This window comes from Opisthocomus hoazin, chromosome 1 (assembly GCF_030867145.1).
Source record: "Opisthocomus hoazin isolate bOpiHoa1 chromosome 1, bOpiHoa1.hap1, whole genome shotgun sequence".
Classification (NCBI taxonomy): domain Eukaryota; kingdom Metazoa; phylum Chordata; class Aves; order Opisthocomiformes; family Opisthocomidae; genus Opisthocomus; species Opisthocomus hoazin.
In genome coordinates, this window is record NC_134414.1 from 4,713,331 (window position 1) to 4,741,284 (window position 27,954).

A 27,954-nucleotide genomic window follows, 5' to 3' on the forward strand; every position below is an offset into this window, starting at 1 on the left:
CTCATAAAGGCTGGTTGAACTTTATATAAAGCATGCTGAAGAACCTCTTCAGAAATGTACAGAATTTATGTGATAGAGCTGTTCAGCCAGTCTCCTGATGGTGCATTCTGTGAATTTCCTTTTAATATTTGACTGCTGCGTTCGGGTCAAGTCTGGCTTTGGAATCAAAAGAGAACGGCTGGTCTCATCACCCGTCAGGAGACCTTGAAAACCTTGGGCCTTTGCAGTGCTGGTGAGTAGGAAGCTTGTCCTGACAAATGAGGGAAACGATGTTATCAGCTCTTACCTCATGTAAATACTCTGCATAGGGGAGGCAGAGGTAAAAAGAGAGATTTTTTTGGTGGGTTCCCCCCCAACCCCCAGATAGGGGCCAGCGCAGTGTGGTTATCTGACTGTGGAGAACTTAGTACTTAGTTGCTTGCCATCCTCAGCTGGTTATTGAGATCCACTTCTCCTGCGCCCACTGGACTTTCAACCTAGCTGTTATCTTGTATCACAGCGGGTGATTTTAGTGTTCTGATGAATATGCAGCTGATTATTTTTTTTTTTTGTCTTAGTACAGTGAATGAACTTGTTCAATCTTCTTAGTCGCTTACTGCAGTATGAAAGCACGCAAAAAAGGTGTTCTGCATTCATATGTTTAAAAATGGGTTGTAAAAAAAGAGCAAAACCTAATCAAACCAAAGTTATTCCACTGAAGTATTTGCAGTAGACGAAACTGGTTTGTAATAGCTGAAAGTACTGCTTTTCTGTTTTTTTTTTTTATAGTAGGTTTTAAAATTTTAATAACATTTTTCCAAAAGGCATAGTAGGAACACTTTCAGTTAGAGGCTTTTTATTGAATTAATGTTTGTAAGTGTTCAGTTGTGTTTATTTCTGAAACAAACACAGTATTTCCAATTCGTACTTGAGGAAAGAGTAAAAGCAACCAAAAAAAAAAAAAATCTATTGAAATCGAGGGTTTTTCCTGGTGTACTGTTGGAAACATGTTAGGTTCTAGTCTTAGATTTTTAAAGTTGTTCTCAATGTTCAGAGATCTTCCTTGTAACAGTCTTTTATTTGAAGTATTCCTTTCTTTGTGCCTGTGAGAACGCGGTTAGGTCTGATCTCCAGTGGCTACCAGAAGGTTGTTCACACACATCTCTATCCTCCTGCGCTTTCTCCAGCGAGCGTCCTTTTAATGAGAAAGACAAAACGCGTTGGTGTCTAATTTTATGAGAAGAGCTCAGCCATGCAGAAGGCTTTCGAAGATTTATGGTGGTAAAGCCACTAAGTATAGTTATTTCTAGCTTGTGTGCCAGATGCGAGCCAGTGTTAGTGAAGAAAGTTTTGGCACTTGTGACCATGCTTAAATACATACAATACTGAGAATAAAGAAGTGATTTTTTTTTTTTTTCTCTGCTGTATTCTGTATGCCTATCTGGAGGGGAGGAAAAAAAGGAGGAGGCAAAAAACCAAACAAGCCGCAATTTTTCTTGAGGGTATGAGAGTCTTAAGATGATCTCAGATCACAAGTGCTTTTAAAGATGTTTCAATAGAAGAATGAATGAATTTGTATATTTTGTGAGACGTTCCTGGCAATATTGGGAAAGGCTGGAAATTTGTGAAATTACTTGAAATTTTTTTCTAAGGGTATGAAAGGCAAAAGTGCTTTGGTTTTAATTCAGAGTTTGAGAATGACAGAGATGAGGGCCTGAATTTTTAAAAAAGTTAAATAAAATTGACCCAAACATTTTTCAGACTTTCAACAGCATAATAGTTGTACTCTCTTGACATGATTGTGCATTTCTGTCTGGAAACATTACCACATGTTAGGCTGCTGAATTTCTGTTAATGTTTGATCTAAAAAAAGATGTCTGTCCATCCTAAAACCAGGCAGAGACAGAGGAGAGAGTCTAGAATGATTTGTCAATTAAAAAAATAAATCAGAAAAGCAAGACTAGCCAGCATTATTGTGTCTTGATTTCTAGCAGCCGCTTTTCATACTGTTGGTGTCTGCCCAGCCTGGGTTTGGCCTGTCTTATCTCTAAATGCACTTTGCTCTTTTCCAGCTGTGTTGCCACTGGTGAGAAAGGGCGTAGATGGCAGCAGCTTTACAGGTTATTTTAATATGCTTGTTGTTTGTGAAATTTGCTTTCATGTTAATTGATTTTGTATGATTGTTTCTAATTATCTCAATGTGATCCGACTAAGTGAAGACGAGTAAATATAGCTGCCTGGTAACACCTAATTAGAAATAGGGCCAGCCTTTGAATTTCCTCTTTATCTTCTCATTCTTGCCCTGTTCTCAATGCCGTTAGTTCACAGTTGTGTGAGACATAGCCTGCAGGTAAAGCGTTCACATTTTCTATACAAGATCTGCTACAGAATTTATGTTTGCATAGGTGGGGGAAACCAAGCCATTTCTGGCAATTGTAGTATTACTTTCAGGATTTCCATCCGAATTACCAAAGGGAGAAGAAACAAATTAAGAGGACCATCACAAGGTGTTGTTTTTGTTTTGTGTTTTTTTTTAACACGGGTCGCAACAAAGCCCAGACCTTTGAATTTTAATAAATTTATGTCACCATCTCCTGTGGTATTGGTGAAGGTGATAAATGTCAGTTAATTCACTATACAGAATCACAGCATGGTAGGGGTTGGAAGGGACCTCTGTGGGTCATCTAGTCCAACCCCCCTGCCGAAGCAGGGTCACGCAGAGCAGGCTGCACAGGACCTCATCCAGGCAGGGTTTGAATATCTCCAGAGAAGGAGACTCCACAACCTCCCTGGGCAACCTGTTCCAGTGCTCTGTTAAATATACCAGCAACACCAGAACACATAGGTGCTCTTTAAAAATAGATGTTCCTGCAGGGTATCTCCCCTGGGGTGTCCAACCAGTAAGAATTTCAGACTGCCACACCGTTGGTTTCTGCCTTGACAGAACCGGCTGTTTTCTGCTTAGGTGAGGAAATGAAATGGTGTGCAGCTGTTGATCTTCCTGTGTCCCTTTGATGTTTTGCCACTCTCTGCTTGTGTGTTGCACTGCGTTACAATTTGCTGTATGGGCAGTAAGAGCTGTAGTTTGTCCTTCCTGATGCTGGACTGGAGGAAATAGTTTGGTAACTGGCATCATCTCCCTCCCGGCCCAGTTCTGCAGTTAAAGCTATTGAGGTGACTTGTGTTTCTTTAATGTGTATAACTCTGTATCTGGAAATATGTCCAGGCAGAATACTGGGGAGCAGATCTGCCAGCTTTGCTCTTTAAATTGATAAATCCAAGCTAACTACGGTCCACAAGTTCATAGAATCATAGACCAGCCAAGGACCTCAAAAGACCATCTGGTCCAACCTTTTGTGGAAAAGGGAGCCCGGATGAGATTACCCAGCACTCTGTCCAATCGCATCTTGAAAGCCTCCAGCAGTTGGGACTCTGCCACGTCCTTGGGCAGGTTGTTCCAGTGATTGACTGCTCTCCCGGTAAAAAATTTCTTTCTTACGTCGAGATGAAACCTCTTCTGGTGCAACTTGTACCGTTGCCCCTTGTCTTCTCCACGTGGCTCCTTGAGTTGTACGCCCGTACTAGACAGCACAGAATCAGAGAGGTGGGACCGTCGGGTTGACGCTCAGTGGTAGCACAGCTGGTCGTGTTTTCAAGTAGAGGACTACAAAACTCTACTGGTGTTCCCTTGCCTCCCTTCAGTGCTCCTGGAGATGACAAGAGAGTTGAATGGGACTTCGTGTCTGGAGCAGCAGCTGTGCTGAAATAGCGGATCTCTATAGCAGGGTAACGCGGTATATGGGTGTGGGTTGTAAAAGCCGAGTGTTGTGCATTTCAATACCTTGTAATAACAGAGGATTTAATTCAGTTTACTGAAACTACCCTTAGGTTGTTGAGAAACCTTTTAATAGTAGACGATGTTTTTTCTCTTTCTCCATATAAAAGCAGCCAATAAATCCACTGGAGTTGGTCTCTTTGATAATCCAGACAGGGAAGAAAATTCTTGTAGTGTGGTTTATTCAGGTGCTTTTACTGGGGGGGGAAGTTAATTTTTTCAGGTTAACAGGAAGATGTGTGAAGTTGTGAGCAAAATGATTCAGGGCTCATGGTTTGATTTCATCTCTAGATCTTTGAGCAATATCGTCTTTGCAGTTAAAAGAACACTCAGATCTCTGTATAGCAAACATTAGTATTTTTAGGGTGGGGAATTATTTTGTGTAACTGGTATCTTTGGGTCTGTTAGTGGGATTTATAGCTATTGCTTGTATTCCACATTTTTAACCCAAAAACAGATGAGAGAAATGTAATTTCTGCAGTTTCTTTGAGCAGTTGCAGCAAGACTAGTTTGTATTTGCTTCCTGGCTATTTTCTGTGTGTTTCAGATGTAAGCGGAGAGTTCAGAAGTGTAACGATCTGGGAGGTGTTGAGTCACTGCCGCTATCTGTAGTGACAGGCTTGGGAAGTGCGCTAGGTTCTCTTTGGGCACCTGAATTTTTTCCCTGTGCTTGCTGTGTAAAAGGTGCAGAAGTGCTTGATATGATTGCGGTGACCAACGTGCAGGCTTTCAGGGCAGCACCTGCCTAAAAGCTTCCAATCTACCAAAATATCTGCAGAGCTTAAATGATAGGTATTATCTTCAAACAGGTTGAAAACCTAACCAAAACCAGACAAAACAACCCCACTAAGTCAAACGAACTTTAAAAGTGTTAATCTGTATTTGTATTAATCTATGTGAAAGCAGACTTTGGTTAGTTACTATGAGCTAATTAGGTGTGTAAAAAACAAAGACGACCATATACTCTATTTTTTGTAAGCATTTGAAGGTTAGGCTTTTCTGCTGAGACGGTGAACGTAATCTTTGATATTACACGAGTCTTTCATTTGTACATCTGAAGAATTTTGATGCTCGTGTCCAGAGACTGGTTAAAGTCGGTGTTCCAGTCAGCCTGTTGCTGGGGGTGAAGTGGCTGGACCATCTCTGATGCCAGGGGAATTAAATGCTCTGTTTCTGTAGCAGCTAGTGGGCATTAGGTACTCAAGAAGTAGTATAAAAATTTACATAAAGAGTTTGAGCATCTTCTAGTGTGTTGCTGAAGCCGGATAAAAATGTCCTTGAATTCTTTCGTCCTGTTTGTGCTCCCTTTTCTTTTGGTTAGAGGCGTCTGTCTTCGCTTTCATCTTTACAAATGTGCAAGTAGGAGTGAAGGTATATTGCTTTTACTCGAAGTCAAGGATGGTGATGTCGTTATTCCTGATTTCCTGGGGAGACTTGGACTTCTGACCAGTCGCGTTCTGTGTCCTGCAGCCAAGGTTTACCGTTCCTGCCGAGTTCTGCTGTGCCAGAGGAATGTGACCGTCGACAGTGGTCTTTGTTCTGGAGTTTGGGGTAGTCTTTTAAACACCCCAGGCCTAGATTGTGGGGCGCGTTGAGCTTTGATCTTCCCCGAAAAGTTCATTTTACTTAGCGGGGGTGCTTTGATGTTCTCTGCTTGCTGGAGCTGATCAGTGCCAAGGCCTTCACGTGGAGGTGCACTGCAACACTGCCGTCCAGTTCATAACCGAGACCAGAGCTTCTCAGCCAAAGAGACGTTGTTGTGAATCCAGACACATCCAAACACTTTTCTACTCTAAAGTGGGCAAACGGATCTCCCTGGTGTAGAAGTTTCAGCTGTTGAAATTTGGAAGTTTATTTTCTTCCTAGATTTAGTGGGTTAGTTCAATGCTGTGCTAGATGAGGGCTGGGCCCTGTTCTGTTGACGCAGCTAGCGAGATGTTTGAAACGTGTTTCGCCTTATCTTCACCTAGCTGTGCTGGCCAACTGCCAGGGCACAGGCAACCTGTATTAGCAACTGTGTTCTGGTTTTACTGTGGCTTTTCATTCAGGAAAAATAGTCTAACTGTGCGATACTCCTGCTCCCCAAAAGTGCTGTTTCCATAAATGAATTTCCAGTTTAGTTATACTAAAAACTGATTCTTAATTCCCAGCTAAGCACCTGAGCTGCGTTTGCCCTTGGGGAAGATTATCCTCTGTTGGGCTTCCTGTTCCGAGGTGTTTGCAGCAGCTGATGCTATTGCAAGTAGTAAGCAAGATCAAGGAAAGCCAGTGGCAAGAAGAGGCTTCTCGTACTCTTTCAAACATCTTTTCCAGGAGTCTGGTTGGCAGTAGACTGAAGTTTCTGCTTTTTGGAAAAAGCATAGGGTGGAACCTTGGCTGCTCTCTCCTGTGTAGGGAATGATCAAAGCAGAAGTGACTGGTTGTCCTCAAGAACCTTCCCAGGTGAAATGGGTAGAGGTAAGGAATGCCACCATTCCAGGAAAGGAGATCAGCTGAACTGAAAAGAAAACAGTTCAAGGATAGGCAGTGCTGTACCAGACCTGATGGCAAGTGGCATTAGTAAGAAATTACTTGGGTGGTTCTTTTTTTTTTCTCTTTTTTCCCTAGCAAGTAGATGCTTTACCTACAGAAATTGAGCAGTCTCCACTCCTCATTATTTCAACAATAACGTCAAATGCAGAAAGCGTAATTCTGTTTCAGTGTCTCCCCTGTTGCTTCCTCCGAGTCCCACCAGGCCCAGGGATAACGTACACGAGCTGAATAGCGAGGAGCTGAGCAGCCTTTCCATTGCTTATTTACAACAGACATTCCCGGTGGTGGGCATAGTTGTTTTTCCATAGTATGTGGACCGCAACCTGTACTAGCGATGTAGCATGGAGTTATTCTGGCAGGGAAATGAGAAGATGGTGGTGAGAAGAAGCACGCATTTCACAGTTCTCGGTGACTGATGGATCCAGTTCCTGCATCTGAGGTACGAGCAGGCTTAAATATCCTTTGAAGGAAAACTGAACAGTATTGTTTACAGAAAGCTACATGGTGAGCAGGAATGTGCTTTCTCGTTACCGTGTCTGTGTGCAGAGTAGTGTGCCCAGCTGTGGGTACGCAGTTCAGTTGGTTCACCTGGGTTGTGGGGCGACAGCCATCCTGAAACATCTTTTAAACCCACTTTCTTTGGCAAAGTTATGAAACTTTGCACTGCAGTGGCTGAGGTGTGGACACATTCCGCGCCGACTGTTGTACGTGTGGTAGTGTCTAGGAGAGATCTGCAACAAATAGCAGCTCTTTCTTAAACAGCAGCAGCTTTTTGTGAAGGCACAAATGGGTTAGAACGCAGAGCGGTGTGGTTGGGGTGTAAACAGCGTGTGAATATTGCCTTCACAGAGACCCCTCCTGAACAGTATTTTAGCAGTGAATGTGCTGAGGCCTGCACGTTGCGTGAAAAGTGGAGATAAATTATTTTCAGTTGCAGCTTGTTGTCTTGCTCTGAGGCTTAATAAGGAATACTCTGAGATATATTTACAGATACATTTTAGAAATTGGACTGCATATTTTCAGTGAACTATTAAATTTTATTGACTTACAAAATAACAATAAATGTACCATATGCTTACAAGACAGAGTAATTGTGTTTTGAGGGGAAAAAACATGGTAATTATTACTACTTGTCAAATGCATTCAAATACAAAATTTGACTTACGTCAATGTGAATGACAATGAAACTTTGTGAAGGGCATAATTTGAAAATGAAATGCCTGTATTAAAAATCTAGGAAAAGAAAGGAGAGAAGTCTTTGTAATAAACTTGGGTGGTACTGTCAAGATTCCTAAAAGCTGACAGATGAGTAAGGCTAGAACTCTTAGGGTGGTTGTTGCCTACTACAAAACATTTTGCAGATCCAGGATGAAATAAGCTGCGTGAACGATGAAATGTGTCTTGGCTCCTTCAGAGAGCTGTTAAGCAAATGGGGATCAAAGAAACTCCTCATGTTCCTGTTTTCTAAAAACTCCTGCTAGACTGTCTGAATTATGATATACCGGTGGTTTTCTAAATAGGAAATATCTCGAATGTGATGAATCAGGTTTGGGTAAGCTAGAGAAAAGTACCTTAGTATTTGTTTAAATTATTTGCTTATTTTCCCATTTTAAAAAAGCCCAACTCATTAGTGATTATTTTAAATACACATAAGCTCTAAAATCAATCTTCATATTTGTGGTAAATGCTAAATCTATAAAGAAGGCGTGCTTGTATTTTGAAGAGGGTGAATGAAACGTTCACGCTCACCAGCAGCTCTCTGGTTGTTCCTTTTGTTTACTTTCTTATTCTGCTGAAGGGAAAACTATTGTTTTAGCATTGTTTTGTGTCTGGATGTCATGTTTCTCTGATCGCATGCTGGACTGCTAATACTTCTCTGAGACAAATTGCTGAAAACATTGACTACGTTTGAGGTTACAACAATTCTCTATATATAGTGACAGAATTGATTTTTTTTGGCTCTGTTGCTAGTGGCAACTCGTCCTAATCCCAAACTGTACAGTAATGTGATTTATGGTGAGTACATTGCTGGCTGTTTAATGTTGTCTGGAAATTTTTTTCTGTGTGCTTTACTGGAGAGCTGTTGCTCAGGCTCAATGTAAAGATATTTCATGGTTTAAGAAAGAGTCATTTGTCGTAGGTTGTGTGGGTTAGAACATTTTAAATGATGAATAAGATGTGAGTTCAAAAGCCTACTTAAAACTGAAACCTGGGAGAAAATTGCTTTGTCAGTTTTGATAGGTTTATGAAGGAGAAGCTTCAGATTGATTGGAAGCTTGTGCTGATAAAACCCACAAATATCTCCTGTTTAAACACTAGTTTGCTCGTGACTTTGTACTATTGCACTAAGTATTTTGCATATAAGTTAATATTTTTGTTTAAATCAGATAACTTGTATGGAGCACGTTCCAGATACTGCATTAAGAAGCTTGCGTAATAAATGTTACCAGGGTGTGTGTTATGTTATGTTATAAAGAGCACCTAAGCTTGCACATGCTGGCCTATGCCAGTTGTGATTGACCTCTAAATGTCCTGGTAAGAATGGTGACTTTGTGACCCATTGCATGGGGAAGCTGTACATTGTAAGTACATCAGCTGAACTATTGTGAATAAGCAATATAAATGGGCTTTTTAGGGAGGGATATTTTTTAAACAGCAGGAAATAATTCACAGAATCCCAGCATGGCAGGGGTTGGAAGGGCCCTCTGGGGATCCCCCAGCCCAACCTCCTGCCCAAGCAGGGTCACCCAGAGCAGGCTGCACAGCACCGCGGCCAGCCGGGTCTTGAATATCTCCAGAGAAGGAGACTGCACAGCCCCTCTGGGCAGCCTGGGCCAGGGCTCTGTCACCCTCAGAGGGAAGAAGTTCTTCCTCATGTTCAGACAGAACTTCCTGTGCTTCAGTTTGTGCCCGTTGCCCCTTGTCCTGTCGCTGGGCACCACTGGAAAGAGTCTGGCCCCATCCTCCTGACAGCCACCATTCAGATATTTATAAGCATATATTAGGTCCCCTCTCAGCCTTCTCTTCTCCAGGCTGAACAAGCCCAGCTCCCTCAGCCTCTCCTCGTAGGAGAGATGCTCCAGTGCCCTCACCATCCTCGTAGCCCTCCGTTGGACTCTCTCCAGCAGCTCCTCATCTTTCTTGAAGTGGGGAGCCCAGAACTGGACGCAGTGCTGCAGAGTAGAGGGGGAGGAGAACCTCCCTTGACCTGCTGGCCACACTCTTCCTAATGCACCCCAGGATCCCATTGGCCTTCTTGGCAACCAGGGCACACTGGTTCACGTTAATCTGTGAGAACTTCTAAAGTCAAGAAATTCAAAGTTAGACTGTCTGGATTTTTTGTTTCCAAGCACGATTGTGTTTATCTGCTCTCTGTCTGTGGGCAAGGAAGGCAAGTTAGTTTTTTACTCCTTTGAATAGGGTGTGGTTAGAAGAACTAGATTGCCAAAAATACACCAGCTGATCATTTTTTATACCTGTCTGCCAATGCAGTGGTTGAAAGCTAATAACAGAGCTGAGAATCCTGAATTTTTGTGATGGTGTGGGTGGCTGTACCCAGCCGCTAAGAGCTTAGCCTCAGCTGGAGGGTTTCTGTCTACAGAAGAGAATGGAAGTTACTCAGTGTTCCAAAAGAGAAAAGAGAGAGACCTGTTTCGTAGTAAAACGACTGAGAGAAATTCGGGCTTGTAAGTATGCTGCCACTTGTTTCTTGTATGGGAGGGTAAGCCTCTTCTGGGTCCAAATCAGAATAAGCTTCTCGTGTGCCCAGAAGGATGATGCTGATGAAGACCTATCACAGTGTTTAGAAGGAGCTATACTTCATGTCAAGGATGGGGCGCAGTGATCACCAAGCAGAGGCGGATCATTTCAAGCTCTGCCTCTCTTCTAGGTTTGTCTAATTCCTCTGGGATCAATGCGTAAAAATCTTTGTACTATTGCAGAGAGCTGCTTGAGGGGAGGGCAAAGAGGATGATCTAGATACTGCAAATTGTGTGTGAAACCTGTAGTAAAACAACTGTAGATGAATGCCAGCAGGAAAGGCAGAAGACTCTTTTTGACACAAAGATACCATGCACAGCTTTGATTCCTTGATTTAGGAGGATCTTTGTTATATAGTTTGCTATATGCTGGTTTAAGGTATAAGCAGATTTTCCGCAAATTGGTTGAAGTGTTTTCTGCTTCAACATCTCTGTTTACGTTCAAGAGAATTTTCCTTTACTGTAGTTTGTCTTAGTTGAGAAGAAGTGAGTGTTTAAAGAGTAAACATTCCAAAGGACAAATCATAGCAAAGCTGCCCGAGATTATTAGTTTTATTGGCAGGAAAAGTGTACTTCTAGTTGCACTATTGAGATGCTGAATCAGACATGGTGAGTTACTGTAAATGCTCCGTGTACCAGAATAGGAGTAGAAAAATGTGGCAAGACTCTGCAGGATGGTAAAATGTTCCGTAGTAGCTGAATCAACAAGGAATTACTGTGTACTTGGCTATAAAAGGGATGGGGCGGACCTTGTAGCTTTTATTTGCTTGAGGAGAACTACTGTTTGAAAATAGGGGTATGTGTTGTAGTAAAGAATTTGTAGAGGAGCAAAGAGCTCCGATATGTACAGAATTGTCAATTAATACTGTTATGCGGGAACTTACGAAGCTGTATTCAGAAAAGCTGACTATTTAAGACTGAAGAGGAGATAGTACAAAGAGTATGTATATTAAAATCAAGTTTTGAAAATCTCCTTTTTGTATTCTTTTTTACTTGCCAGGGAACTGGACAAGTACACCAAGGTAAGTAGAAAAAGCGAGGGATGGCTTGCCAGTGAGCTGCAGGAATGGTGTCCTGCAGGGAAGACAGCTGAATTTCTTGACTCAGCAAGCAAAGAGTTTCTTAATGTTACAAATATTTGTGCTTGAAGAGCTGTAAAGATGTCCTTCGCACATTTGCTGAGATCAGGCAGACCTCCAGTTGATTCATAAGCAGGAAATGTCACTGGCTTCTCGTGGTGGGTCAGAGAGCTTCGCTGTGGGCAGGAGCTTAGGCTGTGGGTGACCTTGCGAGGATGGTTTCAGTTTGTTCTTCTGGCTTGCGTGCTTTCACAGCTGACGGGAACTTGGCCTACCCAGCAACGATCGTATTGGTATGCTCTCGTTAAAAGTCTTGGCCTGGAGGCCACATTCACACTGCGTTGAGATGCTTGTGGTATAAGAACTGCAAATTGTCTGTACTTGCTGTGGGAGGAAGGCTGGTATTTGTAACTTGCTGTTAGGAGTCCTGTCCAGATTAGTGGCAGCTTGGTGTCTTCTGTGACCACAAATCGACTTCAGGACCTGGAGACAGACTGTCAGGAGAGCAGAATTCAGCTTGGTGGTGGGCGGAGTCTCCTGGGGAGCAGCCAGGCAGGAGAAATGTGCCTGCAATGAGGGTTTTGACCGAGTTTTTCTAAGGAACGCATCCAGAGAGCTAAGGAGCAAACCACCCTGTTGTGTGAGAAGATCAGGAATTTCATCAGAAGCCCCACAAGCCAGGGCAAGGAGTTAAAGGACAGTGTACAAGTGAAAATGGTGGGCAGTACAGGAGGAGTATTAAAGCTTTGCTTGGCTGCTGAAGAACAATATCGGTTGCATCTACAGCTGGTCAGGGACATGAAGAGTAATAAAAGGGGTGCTACGAGAATGGTAGCAGCAGGACATTTTCAGGGGCAACAGGGGAGACAGCCCTAGTGATGACTTCGAGGGAAAAGACTGCAGTACTCAACATTTTAGGTTTTTTCCCCTCAGTCCTTGCAGGCAAAACCTTTACCAAGACTTATGTGCTGAACATATCGTTTGGAAAGATACTGCTCTGATGTGAATGTTGATGAACATCTTTCTACAAGACCTGGGGTGAAAATTGCACCTGTGTATCTCCGTGCAGAACTACGTGTATGATGATCTCGTGGTGATGTATGAGACAGCAAGTTTAGCTGGAGACCAGAGAAATAAAACCAACCCAAAATCTAAGCGGCAGAGCTGTGTTTGGATAGTGCTATTAAATGCTCGACACAGTACAGTAACTTATTCTAGAGTTTATTGAGTAGGTGGTACAAAGTCTTTGGGAGGAAAGGTAATAGTGGTAGGGCTGATATCATTCAAACCTGGCATGGAATGGGAGTATGCACTGAGGGATCCAGACTTTTGCTTCTTGATAAAAATGCTGGTTGAATTGCTTGTCCTTTAACAGATAAATCTGGAAGGTAACTGTGTGCATAGAAAATAGTCACCTTTCTAGGAAGAGATCTGTTTCTTTCCAATGGTATAAAATCATTGAACAGAAGACAGTTTGTTATTTTTAGAACCAGTCATAAAGGCTATTATTTGCTGTAACATAGCATCTGGTGATTTTTTTGCTTGGAGCGGCTGACAAGGAAGCTGAAGTACTCTGTGGCAGTGGAGAGTACGGTCTTAAATGAAATGGGACGAAGTTTCTACTTGCTTACAACTTCTTAATTTCTTCAGCCCCTTTTTTGTGAGAGCAAGGGCATGAGGTCTAGCCTTAGAGAGGCAGCATTGGTGTGACTGAAATGCAGGGATGTTTGAATTGAATCCACCTAGCCAGAAAGTGTTTGGAGGCAGTGCGCTCCGTGGTGAGGTAGCTTGGGTTGCCAGTGACTTTCACGTGGTCTGACAGTAGAAAGAGTTGTAGTAAAGGAGTTAATTCTTTGCCATGTTCTGATAGAGTCAAAACTTTACCTTGCCTGTAGGTGCTGAAAGAGGAACTCCATGCCTTATTTTGCCTGAAGAGTCTCTGAACTGCTTCCTTGCGGGGATCTCTGTACCCCTGCCCTTTCCCGGGTTGATTCAGGGAGGAGATGTCCCACTAGCCTGCTTAGATAAGAAAACTTTTCCAGTAACTAGTAGACAATACTTAAAACAGGTTTGTCCCTGCTTTCCCATGACAGTTGAGCCTGGCTGTCTAGATGGATGCAGGTGCAGAAGCTCCTTTGCCCTATTCTGAGAGCTGGGAGGTCTGTTCAGGTATGGAGCTTCCCGATTGGAGCTGTTGGAGGTTCAGCGAGCTTGGACCGCGACCAGAGGAACCATCAGATTTGTACCAGGTGTGCGGGCCGGTCTGCGACACTTGGGACTTGCAGCGTGCCCATCTCGCTCGGCACCTTGCTGCTTTCCAGGTCACTTTTGTTTTTCGTGGTGTATTTATAGCTGTCTGTCAATGTAGAAGTTAAATTTGTCAGGTTTAACAGATTTTTTTGAAGATATTTTATTCGTGATGCTAGAACAATAGCAATAGTGAATGGACATGTGGGCACAAATTTATTTGAAAAAACCCAGACTGTTTGTCATGGTAAAAGCTTTGCTGTAGAATTAAGTTTGCGTGCTTTGTCCTGGGTGAATTTTTTGATGCCTAAGGAAAATATTTTTAGTGCTGTTCAATGATCAACGTTGGTATGGTGGGCACGTAAAATTTGCGCCAGCAAACATGCTACGGCTAGAAAAGGTCAGAGTAAACTGTACATGGTCACTAATGCTGCTTTCTCAAACTTTTGTGTGTAGGCGTGTTGAGTACATTTCTGTTCTTGATTTTCATCACTGGATCAGTCTTCTGTGATCTTCATATAAGTTGTAAATAAAAGAAGCACCATAAAACTGAAGTAAAAATCACAAAAACCAATGAGCATTGTATGGATTTTCAAGTTGCAATTCTTAATTTGGAAAGCAGGTAGCCTGATGACTTTGCAGCTGCCTAACTGTTAGGGCTGGCTCAAGGGGCAGGGAAATACACTGTTGAGGAGAGGGAAGAGGACTGACTGCCATTCTCACTGATAGCACAAAGCCTTATCCAAAAAGTAATGCTGGTATAATTTCAGTCATTTAGCAGTTCAGAATTCACTTTGTAAGGCTGCTTAACCCCCTCCAGCTGTACTTGTTCTGGGTTTCTGTTTTGCCTTAGATATAATTTTGAAAGTGCAACAGTCATGAACTGGTTTCTGCTTACTTTTAGCTGTCTGGGAAGGGAAAGCAGGGTCATTATCTTCTGGTACTTTTTATTTTTCCCTGCTAATGCCAGGTTTGAACTTGAAGAGGCTTTGAGAGCTTTCCAGTTGTCTGCCAGATAACTGGTGTCGCATCACAGAGCTGGCGGTGATTTTTACATGCTGTAGGCAGTGAAATGGTTCTGTTCCTGTATTCCAGGCAAGGCTGCTGCATTGCCTTAAGGCGATAGCATTTTCTGCGTTCAGAGGAGTTTTGCTTGGAAAAGGGAAAGCCAGCCTTTTGTGTAATTTTGTGTAGCCAACCTACAAAAGTCTCTGAATTTGAAGCCGTGGGTACTTCATGATCAGAATTGCCTCTGATCGTTTGGCCTCCGTTGTATGTAGGGTTTTAAATTGCCTCTTTGAAGCGGCGCGCGTTGCTCGCCTTTTTCTTTGAAGAACCACATACGTGCTTACCTGGTGGAAAGGAGCTAACGGGAGAACCCTGCTTATTAGAAGTATGTTTCTAATTTTAACCAGGATTGTTGCGCTCCAGCTGCTGAAGTCTGTGTATAGGTAACTTGAGAAATCAGTGCTTTTCTGTAAAATAATTTATCCTTCGCTCAGAATTTTATGCATATTTTTTAAAAAGCCGTGGTAGCGGTAATTCTGTTTAGTGTAAACAGAAAAACACAAAGAGGAGCCTATTACGTGCAGCGTTTGAGAGTCTTGTCATGATGAATAATTTCTGTAGATTAATTATGACTCCAGGTATGTTGCCTTTGTCTCTGCCGGACATGGAAAGGGAATATTAATGCAGTCTGTCCCTGCATAGACGGGCGTTCCTGAAGTGCCTGATTAGGCATGCAGCTGCTGGTGTGCTGTGTTATCTCAGCATTTATTGCCAGCCACTGGCCCAGACGGAGCTGCAGGGATGATTTATGTTAGCTGAGGTACTTCTGAATTCAGTTGTGCCTTTGTTAGTGACACACCTGTCCTTAAATTAAAAACCAGGTAAAAGCACTTGTTCGCTTGTATGATATTGATTCATTGTGGCGCATTTTTCATGTTACTGAGGAAAGTGGGATGAGGCATCCAGATAAAAGCAGTGAATTAAACCTCCAAACAAGAATGTCAGCATTCCTAAAGAAATCCTGTTTTCCTACAAGAGGGGAAAGTGTTTTGGCACCCTCCCTCACCCCAAGTATTTCGGAGTTGCTCCCCTTTTGATTTTGTAGTGGCAGCTGGAATTACAGAGAATGCTTTAATGCAGCTATGACCATATCAAAAGTAAATATCCATCTATTAAACATTAGCCATTGTACCTTTGAAGTGTTAAGATGTTTCTTCTGGTGTGTTGCGTCTTTTGCTTACACGTGCATGTGCTTCCAGTGAAGTTTCCCTTAGTGCTGGCGAGACAGTGCAGCAGAGTTCACTGCTTGACACAGCAGTTGGTACAGCAGTTTTCAGCCCGCTTCTTCAGCGATCGCCTTCTGGGCCCTGCCCTTGGCTTGCTGCTGCTGGCTCTGGCAGACAGCTTCTCTTGGCTGTGTCCTGGCAGAGGAGTGCTTAAACCTTTTTGTCTGCAACAGACTGACCTGGGAGTGTCAAGCAACTCTTTGGCAGATGTTTAGAGAATGGCTGTACAGCTATACAGCCTGGAGTACATGGAATCGTAGAATGGTTTGGGTTGGAAGGGACCTTAAAGATCATCTGGTTCCATCCCCCCTGCCATCAGCAGGGACATCTTCCACCAGACCAGGGTGCTCAGAGCTCCATCCAGCCTGGCCTTGAGCACTGCCAGGGAGGGGGCAGCCACAGCTTCTCTGGGCAACCTGGGCCAGTGTTTCACCACCCTCATGGGGAAGAATTTCTTCCTAATATCTAATCTAAATCTGCCCTCTTTTAGTTTAGAGCCATTCCCCCTTGTCCTATCACTGCACACCCTTGTGAAAAGCCCCTCTCCATCCTTCCTGTCGGCCCCTTCAGGTACCGGCAGCTGCTCTAAGGTCACCCCGGAGCCTTCTCTTCTCCAGGCTGAACAGCTCCAACTCCCTCAGCCTGTCCTTGTAGGAGAGGTGTTCCAGCCCTCGGATCATCTTCATGGCCCTCCTCTGGCCCCGCTCCAACACATCCATGTCCTTCTTATGTTGGGGACTCCAGAGCTGGACACAGGACTTCAGGTGGGGTCTGACGAGAGCGGAGTAAAGGGGCAGAATCCCCTCCCTCGCCCTGCTGGCCACGCTGCTCTGGATGCAGCCCAGGGTACGGTTGGCTTTCTGGGCTGCAAGCGCGCATTGCCGGCTCATGTTGAGCTTCTCATCCACCAGTACCCCCAAGTCCTTCTCCTCAGGGCTGCTCTCGAGCCACTCTCCACCCGGCCTGTACTTGTGTTTGAGATTGCAGGTACGGGTAGCAGATGGCACAGCAAGAAGAAGGTGGGCCAGAGACTCTGCTCATGATGTGGAATTGCTTGAAATTGGGCAGTGATGGTGTCGGGATCATCAATGGGAGCAACTATCCCCAGCACAACAGAGACCTCAACCGAAACAGAGGACGCTGCTGTCCAGGCTGTGAGGTGGTCGTGGTGCCTCTCCCTGGGGCTGGGGTCAACAGCTGCCCCCACTGTGGGAGATGTGCTCTGGAGAAAGCACCGAGGTGCCACCAAGTAAAGGAAATGTGGAAGGAAGTGAGCAGACTACGTAGCATCCGAGGCAGGTGGTGGTCACTGGAGAAGCAGAAGCGTCCGTGTGCTGAGCTGACTTGATATTTTGGGAGATTTATTGTTTGCTGGGGAGTTAGATCCAGGATACCGCAAAATATCTACAAAGGCCCATCCAACATGGGGACTGTTACCCCATGTGGGCACTTAGGATGTTACCAGAAGTGACCTTGGATGTGTAAAGAGTGATGGCAGGACTCTGGGGACAAGTGTGAAGGTCAGGAGGGCCCTGGGGGTGTTTTTAGTCCTTCCTGTGAAGGTGATGGGCTTGGGTAGGGATGGATGCATCCAGCAGGTCGACACCTGGCTGTGCAGCTGATGTTGCAGACAGGGCTTTGGATCTTATAAACAAGAGTGCCTTGTCGAAAGAAGGACTGCTGAGGAGGGATGGGATCCATCTGACAAGGTGGGGCACAAGCACCTTTGGTCATGGGATCTGATGAAGATGTTTCTGGGGTACAGAATCCTGGAAGAGGCTCTCTGCGGTATGACTGGGGATCTGTCACAGGTTCGCATATGTGAGCCCGTGCAGCTGGGAAACAAACAGGAGGAATTAAAAATGCATGTGCAATTGCAGAGCTGTGAGCTTATTGGGACTACAGAGGTGAGATAGTTCTGTCATCTTTGAAAAGCCATGGGGATCAGGAGAGGTTCCTGGTGACTGGAGAAAGGCAAATGCTGTACCCACTTTCAAAGATGGCTAAAAGGAGGGTCTGGAGAACAAAAGGCTGGTCAGCCTTACCTTAGTCCCTGGGAAGATTATGGAGCAAAACCTCCTAGAAGCTCTTTCCAAGACTTCTTTTCCAAAAAGCCATTTCTTGAAGGGGCAAGAAGGTGGTTGGGAGCAGGCAGTGTGGACTTACCAAGGGCAAATGGTGCCTGATTGCCTGCTGGGAAAGCTGGTGATACGGGCAGGGTGGCAGCAGTGTATATGTTGACTTTAGTCAGGCCTTTGGCACAGTCTCCTGTGGTACCTTTATAGCCCCATCGGGACGTACGGCCTGATAAATGGGTGGAAAATTGGCTGGACTTCCCAACTGGAAGTGGTGGAGAGCAGTGCAAAGTCCACCTGGCAGCTGGGTGTCCCTCGGAGGTCAGTACTGGATCAATACTGTTTGATGGCTTTGATAACAACCTGGATGATGGGATGGAGCGTGCTCTCAGCGGGTTGATGAAGGGTTTCAAACGGGGGGACACTGGTTGTTAGTTCGGTTGGAGACAGGGCAACGTTCAGAACAACCTCGACCCAGAATCACAGAATCACAGACCCATGGGAGAAATGGGCTGACAGGAACCTCCTGAAGGTCAACAAAGGCAAATGCCAAGTCCTGCCCCTGGGCCGCGCTGGCCAGGCTGGGGTGGCGGCCGGGAAGTTTCAGTGCCATCTCGTACACAAATATTGCAAGTAGTTCGCTGTCGGGGTTCCTCCCCTGTTACTCATGTATGAGAGGATCTATTTCCCTCACTTAGATTAGCTACATCTCATCCTGGGTCTGTTTGTCAGTGAGGGGAGGTGAGGAATTAAAATGTAACGCTGTGTTGTAACTTGGCACCTGCAGGTTTTTTGTTTTTGAAAGGTGGTTTGGGACTTTTTTCCTGCGAAGAGACGGGGTTCATGCATGTATGCACTGTGAGATAGGTGGTGCGGAGATTGTTCAGGAGGGACTTTCGTCTTTCTTTCCTCTGAAATGGGACAAAAAGAATGAACAAAACCGGCAGTGTAATTCTACTTTAATATTTAATATTGAATTTTGAGTTTTCTGGTGTGTCATATTCCCTGCCTCCCCTTTTTCTTTTATTTTTTTAATGAAGATCTATCCATTTTAATATTATCATAGAATCATTAAGGTTGGAAAAGACCTGTAAGATCGAGTCCAGCCATCAGCCTAACACCACCATGCCTGCTAAACCATGTCCTGAAACATTACTAGGAAAATTTTGGACTGAGTGTATCCTTTGATCATAAAAAAAAGAAACCCAATGTCGTATCAGTTTAGACATCACTGCACACTGTGTGTGTGTGCTGCCGGTGTACGTTCTAAGCAGAAATAGCAAATTCATAATTTTTGGCTGGTGTGCGTTCTAGATGTCGTGAATTATTCTTCATCTGCTCTTTGGGAAGCTGGCAGTTTCTGGGTATTTCGTAATTCACGGATTCACCTCCCTGAGCGTTGGTGGGCTGAGTCAGTTTAAAATCAGTTGCAATGTGCTCTGCAATTCCTAAGTAGATTTATTTCAAGAATTTTTGATGGGGTGAATTAAGTTTCAAACTGAATTTTAAAATTGCCTTATCACCCCATAAAATTGAAACAGGGGACAATCTTTTATTCCTCCTTTTTTCTTTTTTATTTCCACCTTTTTTCCCATTCCTTTTCTCCCTGTATTGGAGCTTTGCAGATGTCTTCTGCTGGGCTGCATCTGTTCTCACTTCAACGTGGGTTTCGCTTTCTGTCGACTTGGTGAGATCTGCGGTTGGTAAAGCAAAGAGAAAACGATACTGTCTTGGTTGGTTAGCTGCTGTTAGGTACACAGTAGCCTGTATTAAAAGGATTAAAAGAAGGTTTTGGAGGGTTACCAACACTGTGTAGTGTGTGGACGTGCAAACTTTTTCCCCCCCTCCTTTCATCATCTTTTATCTGAACGGCGCTGAAAGTGTGAATTCTGGTGCTCTGTGTTCTGCTGACCTGGGAAATCCTGTCGCGGTAGAGCTGAGCGTGGTGTTTTTCTCTGCTGCTCCTTGCTTTTGTTGACTCTCTCGGGTCAAGGTCAGTTAAAACAGGTGCATTTCTTTAGTCTTAACATTTTTGGATGTTTCGGCTATACTAATTTGTTTTCTGGTGCTTTGCATAGTTGTGTGAATTTTATCTGAATGTCCATAGCCAAAAAATTGCATTGACACAAACCGCCAGTGCTAGGTGAGTTGCACCAGTTTGCCCGTTATATGTCTGAGTTTTGACCATTATGGATCTTGCACAGGGCCTCATTCCATGTGCGATTCAGGCCCCTGCTTGCCTCGTTGAATTTCTCAGCCTTTAAATGGAAATACATTCACCTGTGCAAATTTACTTCCTTTTCTTCAAGAGACCTGTACACAAAGTGCCTGTTTGCATTTTTGCACAGCTCGCTAGATGTAGTTAGATCAGCTTTTTAACAGAGAGGGTATTTTGCTTGCTAATTTTCAGGGTGTCACTGTGTTTAACTGTTTTTTACTGTGCAAGTTGTGGCTTTCGTCCTCAGATTTGCATGACTGGATGATCTTGGCAAATATAACATTGTTTTATATAACAGTAATGTATATTTTAAGGTCAATATACTGATTTTTTTTTTTATGAAAGTGGGTGCTTTAGACATTTCCAGCCCATGTGGACATCCACCTGCCAGGATGAGCCTGTCTTTCTCTTGTTTCTCTATAGGAAAGCTTCTTGAAGTATCATTCTCCACTGAGTGGACCCCTTACTTCATATTGTTACGCTTATTTACAATTAAAATATTAAAATATGCCTGAATATTTGGTAGCATCTGTTATTTTAAATTAATGATCGATGAGAGTAACTTGAATACCTGACGGTTGCTGGAATTTGCAGTGACAGTGAGGGTTTGGCACTAGTAAAAGCAGTATTGACAAAGCAGGCGTGACAGCGAGCGTAGTTTTCTTTCACAGAATCACAGAATCACAGAATGGTAGGGGTTGGAAGGGACCTCTGTGGGTCATCTAGTCCAACCCTCCTGCCGAAGCAGGGTCACCCAGAGCAGGCTGCACAGGACCTTGTCCAGGTGGGTCTTGAATATCTCCAGAGAAGGAGACTCCACAACCTCCCTGGGCAGCCTGTTCCAGGGCTCCGTCACCCTCAGAGGGAAGAAGTTCTTCCTCATGTTCAGACAGAACTTCCTCTGCTTCAGTTTGTGCCCTTTGCCCCTTGTCCTGTCGCTGGGCACCACTGGAAAGAGTCTGGCCCCGTCCTCCTGACACCCACCTTGAAGATATTTGTAAGCATTTCTAAGGTCCCCTCGCAGCCTTCTCTTGTTTCACGGAGCCCAAGGGAAAGTTAGATTGCATAACCTAATTTCTTTAATACCACAGATCAGTACTTTTCATCCAGATATTTTTCGTCATGTAAAGTCCTGTAAATTAAGGTTAGACCAAGAACTTCTGTCCTCAGGGGACGAAGCAGCCAGCTCAGCCTCGTGATGCACCTTGGTGTTATCCCAGGTCAGAAGCCTGGCGAGGACTCTAACGAGAAGATGTAGGTGGGCGAAGTGCTGCTATGCCACAGAAAAATCTCCTCCTCTTCAGATATTCTCATTAGTTTTTATTCTGGAAGAGAAGTTCTTTCCGACCGCACGTTTAGTCCATAGTGTCCTGATGGCAATGGGAGCGACTGTTCTCTAACCCTGCTGCTCTGTTTTGGACCAGACTTGCCCAGTTGCTGACATTTTGAAGGAAGACAGCCCTTCTCTGCAGAGCTTCTCTTACTGGCTGTGCTTCGGAAAGAACATTCCTTTGTAATCCCTCCAGGATGAAGTTCATTCTAGTCCTATGGAGCCATAAACCACGGAAGGGGCTGTAGGCAGCAGCGTGTGAGGAAATGCTGTGGGTGGCTGGCATTGCCTCTCGACGTGAAATCCTGTATGTTGAAACCATTGAAATAACTTTCCTGAGCTTGCCTTTGCCTTCGGGCTTGTAGGAGTCTTCCCTAGCAGCAGGCTCTTTTAAAGGCAGGCGCCTGGTCACGCTCCAGACGTGTAACAGAATAACATTTCTTTCGAACGGCAGCTTCTTGTCGTGATGGTGAGTGTAATTTTTTGTATTTTAGTGGTTTTCTTTTTTTGGAGACCAAGTCAGGATTTTCCTGCAATGTGAGAATTATGGCAAGTATCATACTTAAGTTAAAAATGGTCTTAAGCTTGACTGTATACACCAAATATTGTTGATTTTCTTTGTATTTATTCTTTCTCACCCTCTTTTTAAACTGTCAAAGACTTCAAATGCTTTTGAACGATTTTTAGGGTGGCAAAAGGAATAAGCCTATCGCATGAAGTAATGTTTGCAGGATAGAGATGATACTTAGGAATTACTGTCCAGAAACAAACCTAAGACACTTTTTTGAGTGTGCAATTCTGGTATTTCTTGCACTTAATTAATGGTTAATTTGAGAAAAAGGTGTAATAGCAGATATTAATACACCCTTGTTGAAAGAAACCATGAATAATGTTCCTGCTTTCTTGCAGACCCGCTAACTCATTTCTTATCAGTAACAGTTAGAGAACATTTTATTAGCTTATGGAACTAAATGTATCCTTACATGAATGAACTTGAAATTCCATCCTGAATGACAATAAGGTTAAGAATATCCCAACTTTGTACATAAAATCAAGATACACATGAAAGTTTTCAGCTTTCCCAGGTTAAGAAACTATGATGCATTTATTAGTCAGACTTTTTGTTTTACCCCTGCTCAAAGTAATTTTCTCCTGGGAAATGTGTCTACTTCAGTCTCATATTTCGTTGTGTTTTGTAATATATTTCTGGTTGTCATAAAAGAATTCCTGTATAAACTGTCCCGAGGTTAAAAACAGCTTTGTGTTTGACTAATCGAGGGAAATGCAGTCACAAAGCAGCAGAGAACACCACCTTCAAGGAATGCGGATGGCTGATTCTCCCAGTCTTTCAGTACTTACCGTTTTCTTCGTTCACCAAAACATAGATCAAAGCCAAATTTAAGTATTGTGTACATAGAATTATGTGCTGTCTTGCCCACTTTCTTGTAAAATCCCATCCAAAATACAGAACAAAATCTAAAACTACTCTAAAATGTTCCTGATTGATGGAGGTGCTACCGTACATACGTTTCCTTCGTGCTGGAGCTTGCGGTTGTTCAAAGTCCAAGATTTCTGTCGGTTGTGCGAGTAAATTTGATTTGCGTGGTATTTTGTAATTCTACACTAGGGCTGGTTGAATGCTTTTGGTGTTCTTCTCTAGTGTAAACCTTTTAATGTAGAAGGTTTTTAGGGGGTATCTTAGGTCACGATTATTGTTCTGTAGTTAGTTGAAGTGGAATTTGTTTTGTATGGGGGGGAAAACCTCATGGTGAAACAGAAAGCTTCATATCCAGGTTCCGTGTAAACTGACTATCCTCAACATTTAGCTCTGATTATATGTTTTCAAATAAGATTAGCTGAGAATTGGAAAATAACTGCCTTTGCCTGAAGTCTCCCCAGATTTACTATTTGAGGACAGCTGTTTGTTTTCTTGTACCTTTTCAATATTGATAACACATTTTGGTTATTCCTAGTACTTATTTCTGCAGTTATTTATACTCTTAAGCAGAAAAGTAAGTTCGTTTAGAAGGGTGTTGTGGTTTTTAGATGTTTGCTAAACTGACTGAGGTTCTGGACTTTGGAGCGGGAGAACAAATTGTTTTGTAATGTTAGAGGAACCTTTGTGAACGCTTTACAAAGTGGACTCATTTACAGGCGTCTCGGACAACTTTACCTGTTAATATAGGGGAGTTCCGCATGGCACCGTTGTGCAGCCCTTCGTACCCACCTGAGCTACACGAGGGGCACTGAGGAAGAAGGGATGTAATTATTGGAGTTGGAATATGGCCAGCTCTCCAGGGCTGTCATTAATCTGGAAAGAATTTGAAGCAATCGCCATGTGTTTGGACTTCCCGGTGGGGAGACTGAGCGTGTAACGCCCTGTCAGCGTGTGGGTGCTCTTCATGGGTGAAATGGAGTAGGCAGGAGTAGAAAGAGCCTGTTCAGAGCTCCGTTTGTGTTTATTGAGGTAACGTGGTTGTAGGCTGTTCCTGAGGATTTTTTTATTAAGGTGTCACCGTCAGTATTGTGTAAGTAATTTAAATGGAATTAGATTTTCTTTTCACAGAATCACAGAATGGTTGGGGTTGGAAGGGACCTCTGTGGGTCACCCAGTCCAACCCCCTGCCAAAGCAGGGTCACCCAGAGCAGGCTGCACAGCACCGCGTCCAGCCAGGGTTGGAATATCTCCAGAGAAGGAGACTCCACAGCCCCTCTGGGCAGCCTGGGCCAGGGCTCCGTCACCCTCAAAATGAAGAAGTTCTTGCTGATGGCGTAGCCTTAAGTTTGGTAGTTTTTGGTATAGCTCGAAGAAAATTCCTCTGCTTTGGCTGTTCAAGGGATAAAGAGGGAATAGCTTAAGCTGTCGAAGAGAGAGCCTTGACACATCTAGGTGTTTGAACCTTCTTCCTGTTACACCGGTGACGATGTTGAAACCCTCTGTTTTGAAAACACACGGTGATGGTACATCTTGAGCCACTACATGAGCATACAGCACTGAAGTTGGTGTGGAATGACATGCTACGACTGGCACCGTTTAAGTGGTTCTGGTGTGGTATAGCTACGTTAGTGGTTGAATTGGGATATTGCTGTGGGACAGCGTGGGTTTAAAGAGAGGCCGTTAGTCTTGTGGTTACAACTACGAACCTGGTGTGTTCATTTGCTGTTGAGGAAATGGGATCTTTTTTCTTTTTCTTCAAAAAAAAAAAAAAAGAAAAAAGACGTAAGTCTGTCTAGATGCATAAAGCCAAGTTCTTTTCTGTGCTACCAAATTCTTGCCTAGACTGTACCAGTGGAAAACTGATGAGCCTTTAATGAAGTAAACGGTATTTACACCGGTAGTCCTGGGAACTGAATTTGTCCAATAAAACCTGGAAATCTGAACACGGCATATGTGAAGTCCACATGCACCAGTTGCTAGGCTACTGGTATACAGTTGTCAAACAATTTAGTTTTTTTGTTGCTCATTTAACTAGAAAGACTGCCTAGCAGAAGATCCTTTTAAGTAAATTACTGAATTTATAATGTTTTGCTGTGTATATTAATAGATTATTTTTTTTTTTCTCTCTTTCAGAGCGTTCAGTCAGAAAAGAGCTGCAATAGAGAAAGAATATGCACAGGTAGGTTCTGGAATCATTTTAATGTCTATAGCATTGTTCTCTTGAGGTAATTTATTCATTAGCAAATTTTCCACAGTGTGTGTTTTTTCGTTTATCCTTTCTGTAATTTGCTTAGTATGAAAGTACGTGGTGGAAATTCTGAGTGAGAAGGTTTGGCCTATGCAGGACTTAAGCCCGTTCTGTGTTTTCGTGGACATGCTGACTTGAGGAAGGTCTTGGGTACAGAAGACATTTTTAACATTTTTTTTCAAATTGTTATGAAGTTCGTCAGCTCTTTGAGGTTTTCTCAGAAGTTAGTGCAAAACTTGAGTAAAAAGTAAAACCAGATCAATTAGAGGAGAGGAAACGTGTTCTGGCATACTCAGTCCAAAATAAATTTACATTCACGTGCTTTAGTGAGAGCAGCTTCCCATTCAGCTGAAAGAAAAGCAGCCAGATTTGGCCTCGTACTTGTGATAGGGAGTGGAATGAAATTTGATTTGTTTGTGAGAAAGGAGGGGGGATTGATTAGTCTCCCTTGTTCCAAAATTAGAAAGCATCTAATAAGGGGCAGCTGCCTGCTTAATTTACAGTAATGGCTCTTGGAGCTTAAGTCCAGGTACAACAGATTAAAAATACATTAATTTATTTGGAAATAGATTAAAGGTAGAATAAAATACAAATGAGGGAGCTTGTGGAGCTCAATATACAATAAATACAACTGGAGATGTGCCTGACATTACAACTGTTGATGTTGGGGCAGTGACAGCAGTGAAATGTGAAAACACAAGCTGTCGCTAGGATGTTTCCAAACGTCGTTTGTAGGCTGTTGTGTTAAGCATCCCTTTAGTCATCGGTGCTGCATCACCCACGAGTATATATGGAAGAAATGTTTTCTGTGGGCTAGGCTTTCCTGACGGGTTCTGAAAGAGGATTTCTGTGTCTGCGATGTACGCATTTTCTAGTCCTGGAATTTCTGCGTGTGGTCTCAGCCCAAAACTCAGCTGAAAATGATTTGTAAAGCAAATGAAATTGGTACCGAATTTAATCTGAACGCTCACAATGGTGCTATAAGGGTCTGCAGTTACTGGTGCTCCAATTCTTCCCCTGTACCTGGATTTACATTAGCATACGTTAATTACATCGGCAGTTGCACTTAATTTGATTAAATACAGCAATTTTTCAATGACAGAATTGATAGATGCCTACTGGAACTTTCATTAAGAGTATGTATTCTTTAGTGATTTTTGTAATGACATTGTGGAGAATTGAAGATCAATTATCATTTATCTATACATATACATTTATCCATTCTACAGTAGGAATGTTTTTCATCTGCAGAGGAGAGGCAATTCTAGCAGTTGCTGCATTTAGGGAATCATCTTGCGAAGCTGGAAAAATAATTACATTCTTGGATTCGGAAGGCTCAGTCTTAACAACTGAGGCTTTCAGATACTTGCATTTAAAAAAACCCCGACTTTCCAGCAATACAGCTGCATCATTTGAGATTCGTTGAATGGCTGCTGCTATGAATGAAGTCTTGTGGGGTGGCTTCCTTGGCTTGCTGATAAGTGTACAGTTCAAGAACAATGTTGGATGTTGCTTCTTGGGCCTGTAAAAGGATTGCTGTTTTTGAGATGGTAATAAAATTTCACATAAAGGCTATTGGTGAGAGAAATTGTGATCAAAATAAACGTGAAGTCGTATTCATCAACGGCGGGAGACTCCTTCTAAACAGTTTTAAAGGGAATTGGAAATTCTCAGTAGTTAATTTCTGAAGCAAGATTTCTACGTCTTTTCTCAGATTCTGTCCAAATGCCTTTTGTCACCTTAGGGAACTTGGAATAGTCCAACTTATGACTTTTTTGGCAAGCTTAAGAAAAAAAAAAAAAAGTGGAAGAGTGGACAGTGCAAATAAGTTTCTCAGAACTGAATGCTTTGTTGGTTTAAAAAACTTGTCTGCTGATGAACTGCACGTGGGTGCCAAGTTTCTATACAGAGTGCTTTTGTTTGGGGAAGGAGAACCTGTACAAATGCTAGTGAAACACCATGGGTCAGTGTTTATAATTTATCCCTAATTACATGTTAAGTGGCTTGTGCTGAATTACAGGATCTGTGTGTAAGTTGCCCTGCGTCTTCCGTTATCAAGGGATTTCTTGACTGACTCTTCTCACCCTATTGTACCTGTTGCTATTGAAGCTTTTCTGAGCTGTTTTTTTCTGCTTATCGTCTGCCTCCAGTGGGTTCTTTACTGGCTTTTCTGGGTTGTGCTGTGATATAAATGGGAGAAGTATTCGATGTGTCAGCCCTAGTGCTACAGTTCTGCAGTCCTTTCTAGATCTGTTGTGAATATACGCTAAGCGTTTCACTTCTGCTTTCAGTACTGTGTTATTAAATATACGCTTAAAGGCTTACCTTAATATTCAGAACTGAGAGTAGAGAAAGGCTCTTGTTTCCGATTAACAGTATCCCTAGTAATAGCATTTAAATTGCAATTTGGTATGGCTATTATTATTAGCTATTCTCCTTGATTAATAAGCTAGCTGAAATCAGTGGCTAAGAATACTTGTTCATCAGGTGGAAGTAGAGCTTGGTGAACGTGTGTTTTTGCTGCTACCTAGTAAAAAAAATGTTTTATCTAGCTTAAGAAATAGGTAAAATGGTGGGGAAAAAAAGAAAAGAGATTATAGTCCCATCTCCGCTGTGCTACGTATTATTATTCAACACTTTCAGCTTGACAGCAGCCTTTCCCAATTGGTGTCCCATGCTGGGAACACAGAGACAACCTTCCACGTCGTGTTTGGTCCCGCTTTGGTTTTGCTGGGTCTGTGGATCGTTGTTTCGGAATAAAGCGGGACTCCAGGCAGTCAGCGTGGCGCGTCTGGTTCGCTTTGCGAGTAACCTCAAAGAGCCTGAGCTGTGAAATGTGCTGCTCGTTTCAGTGCGTGCTAATCCGGGGGCTAACGGTAGTACCTACACTGAAGGCATCAGTAATGTAGAAGAAAGGTAGG

General features: G+C 43.2%; 1 protein-coding gene across 4 annotated transcripts in view; it reads left to right on the plus strand.

Annotated features, from left to right (window-relative positions):
- Window positions 1-27,954, plus strand: part of FCHSD2 (FCH and double SH3 domains 2) — a 195,179-nt gene that overhangs the window by 11,550 nt on the left and 155,675 nt on the right. For all 4 annotated transcript variants that reach the window (XM_075415395.1, XM_075415404.1, XM_075415422.1 and 1 more), the window contains exon 3: window positions 24,919-24,964. In XM_075415395.1, the coding sequence (XP_075271510.1) occupies window positions 24,919-24,964 (46 nt within the window). The remainder of the gene's footprint in view (window positions 1-24,918; window positions 24,965-27,954) is intronic.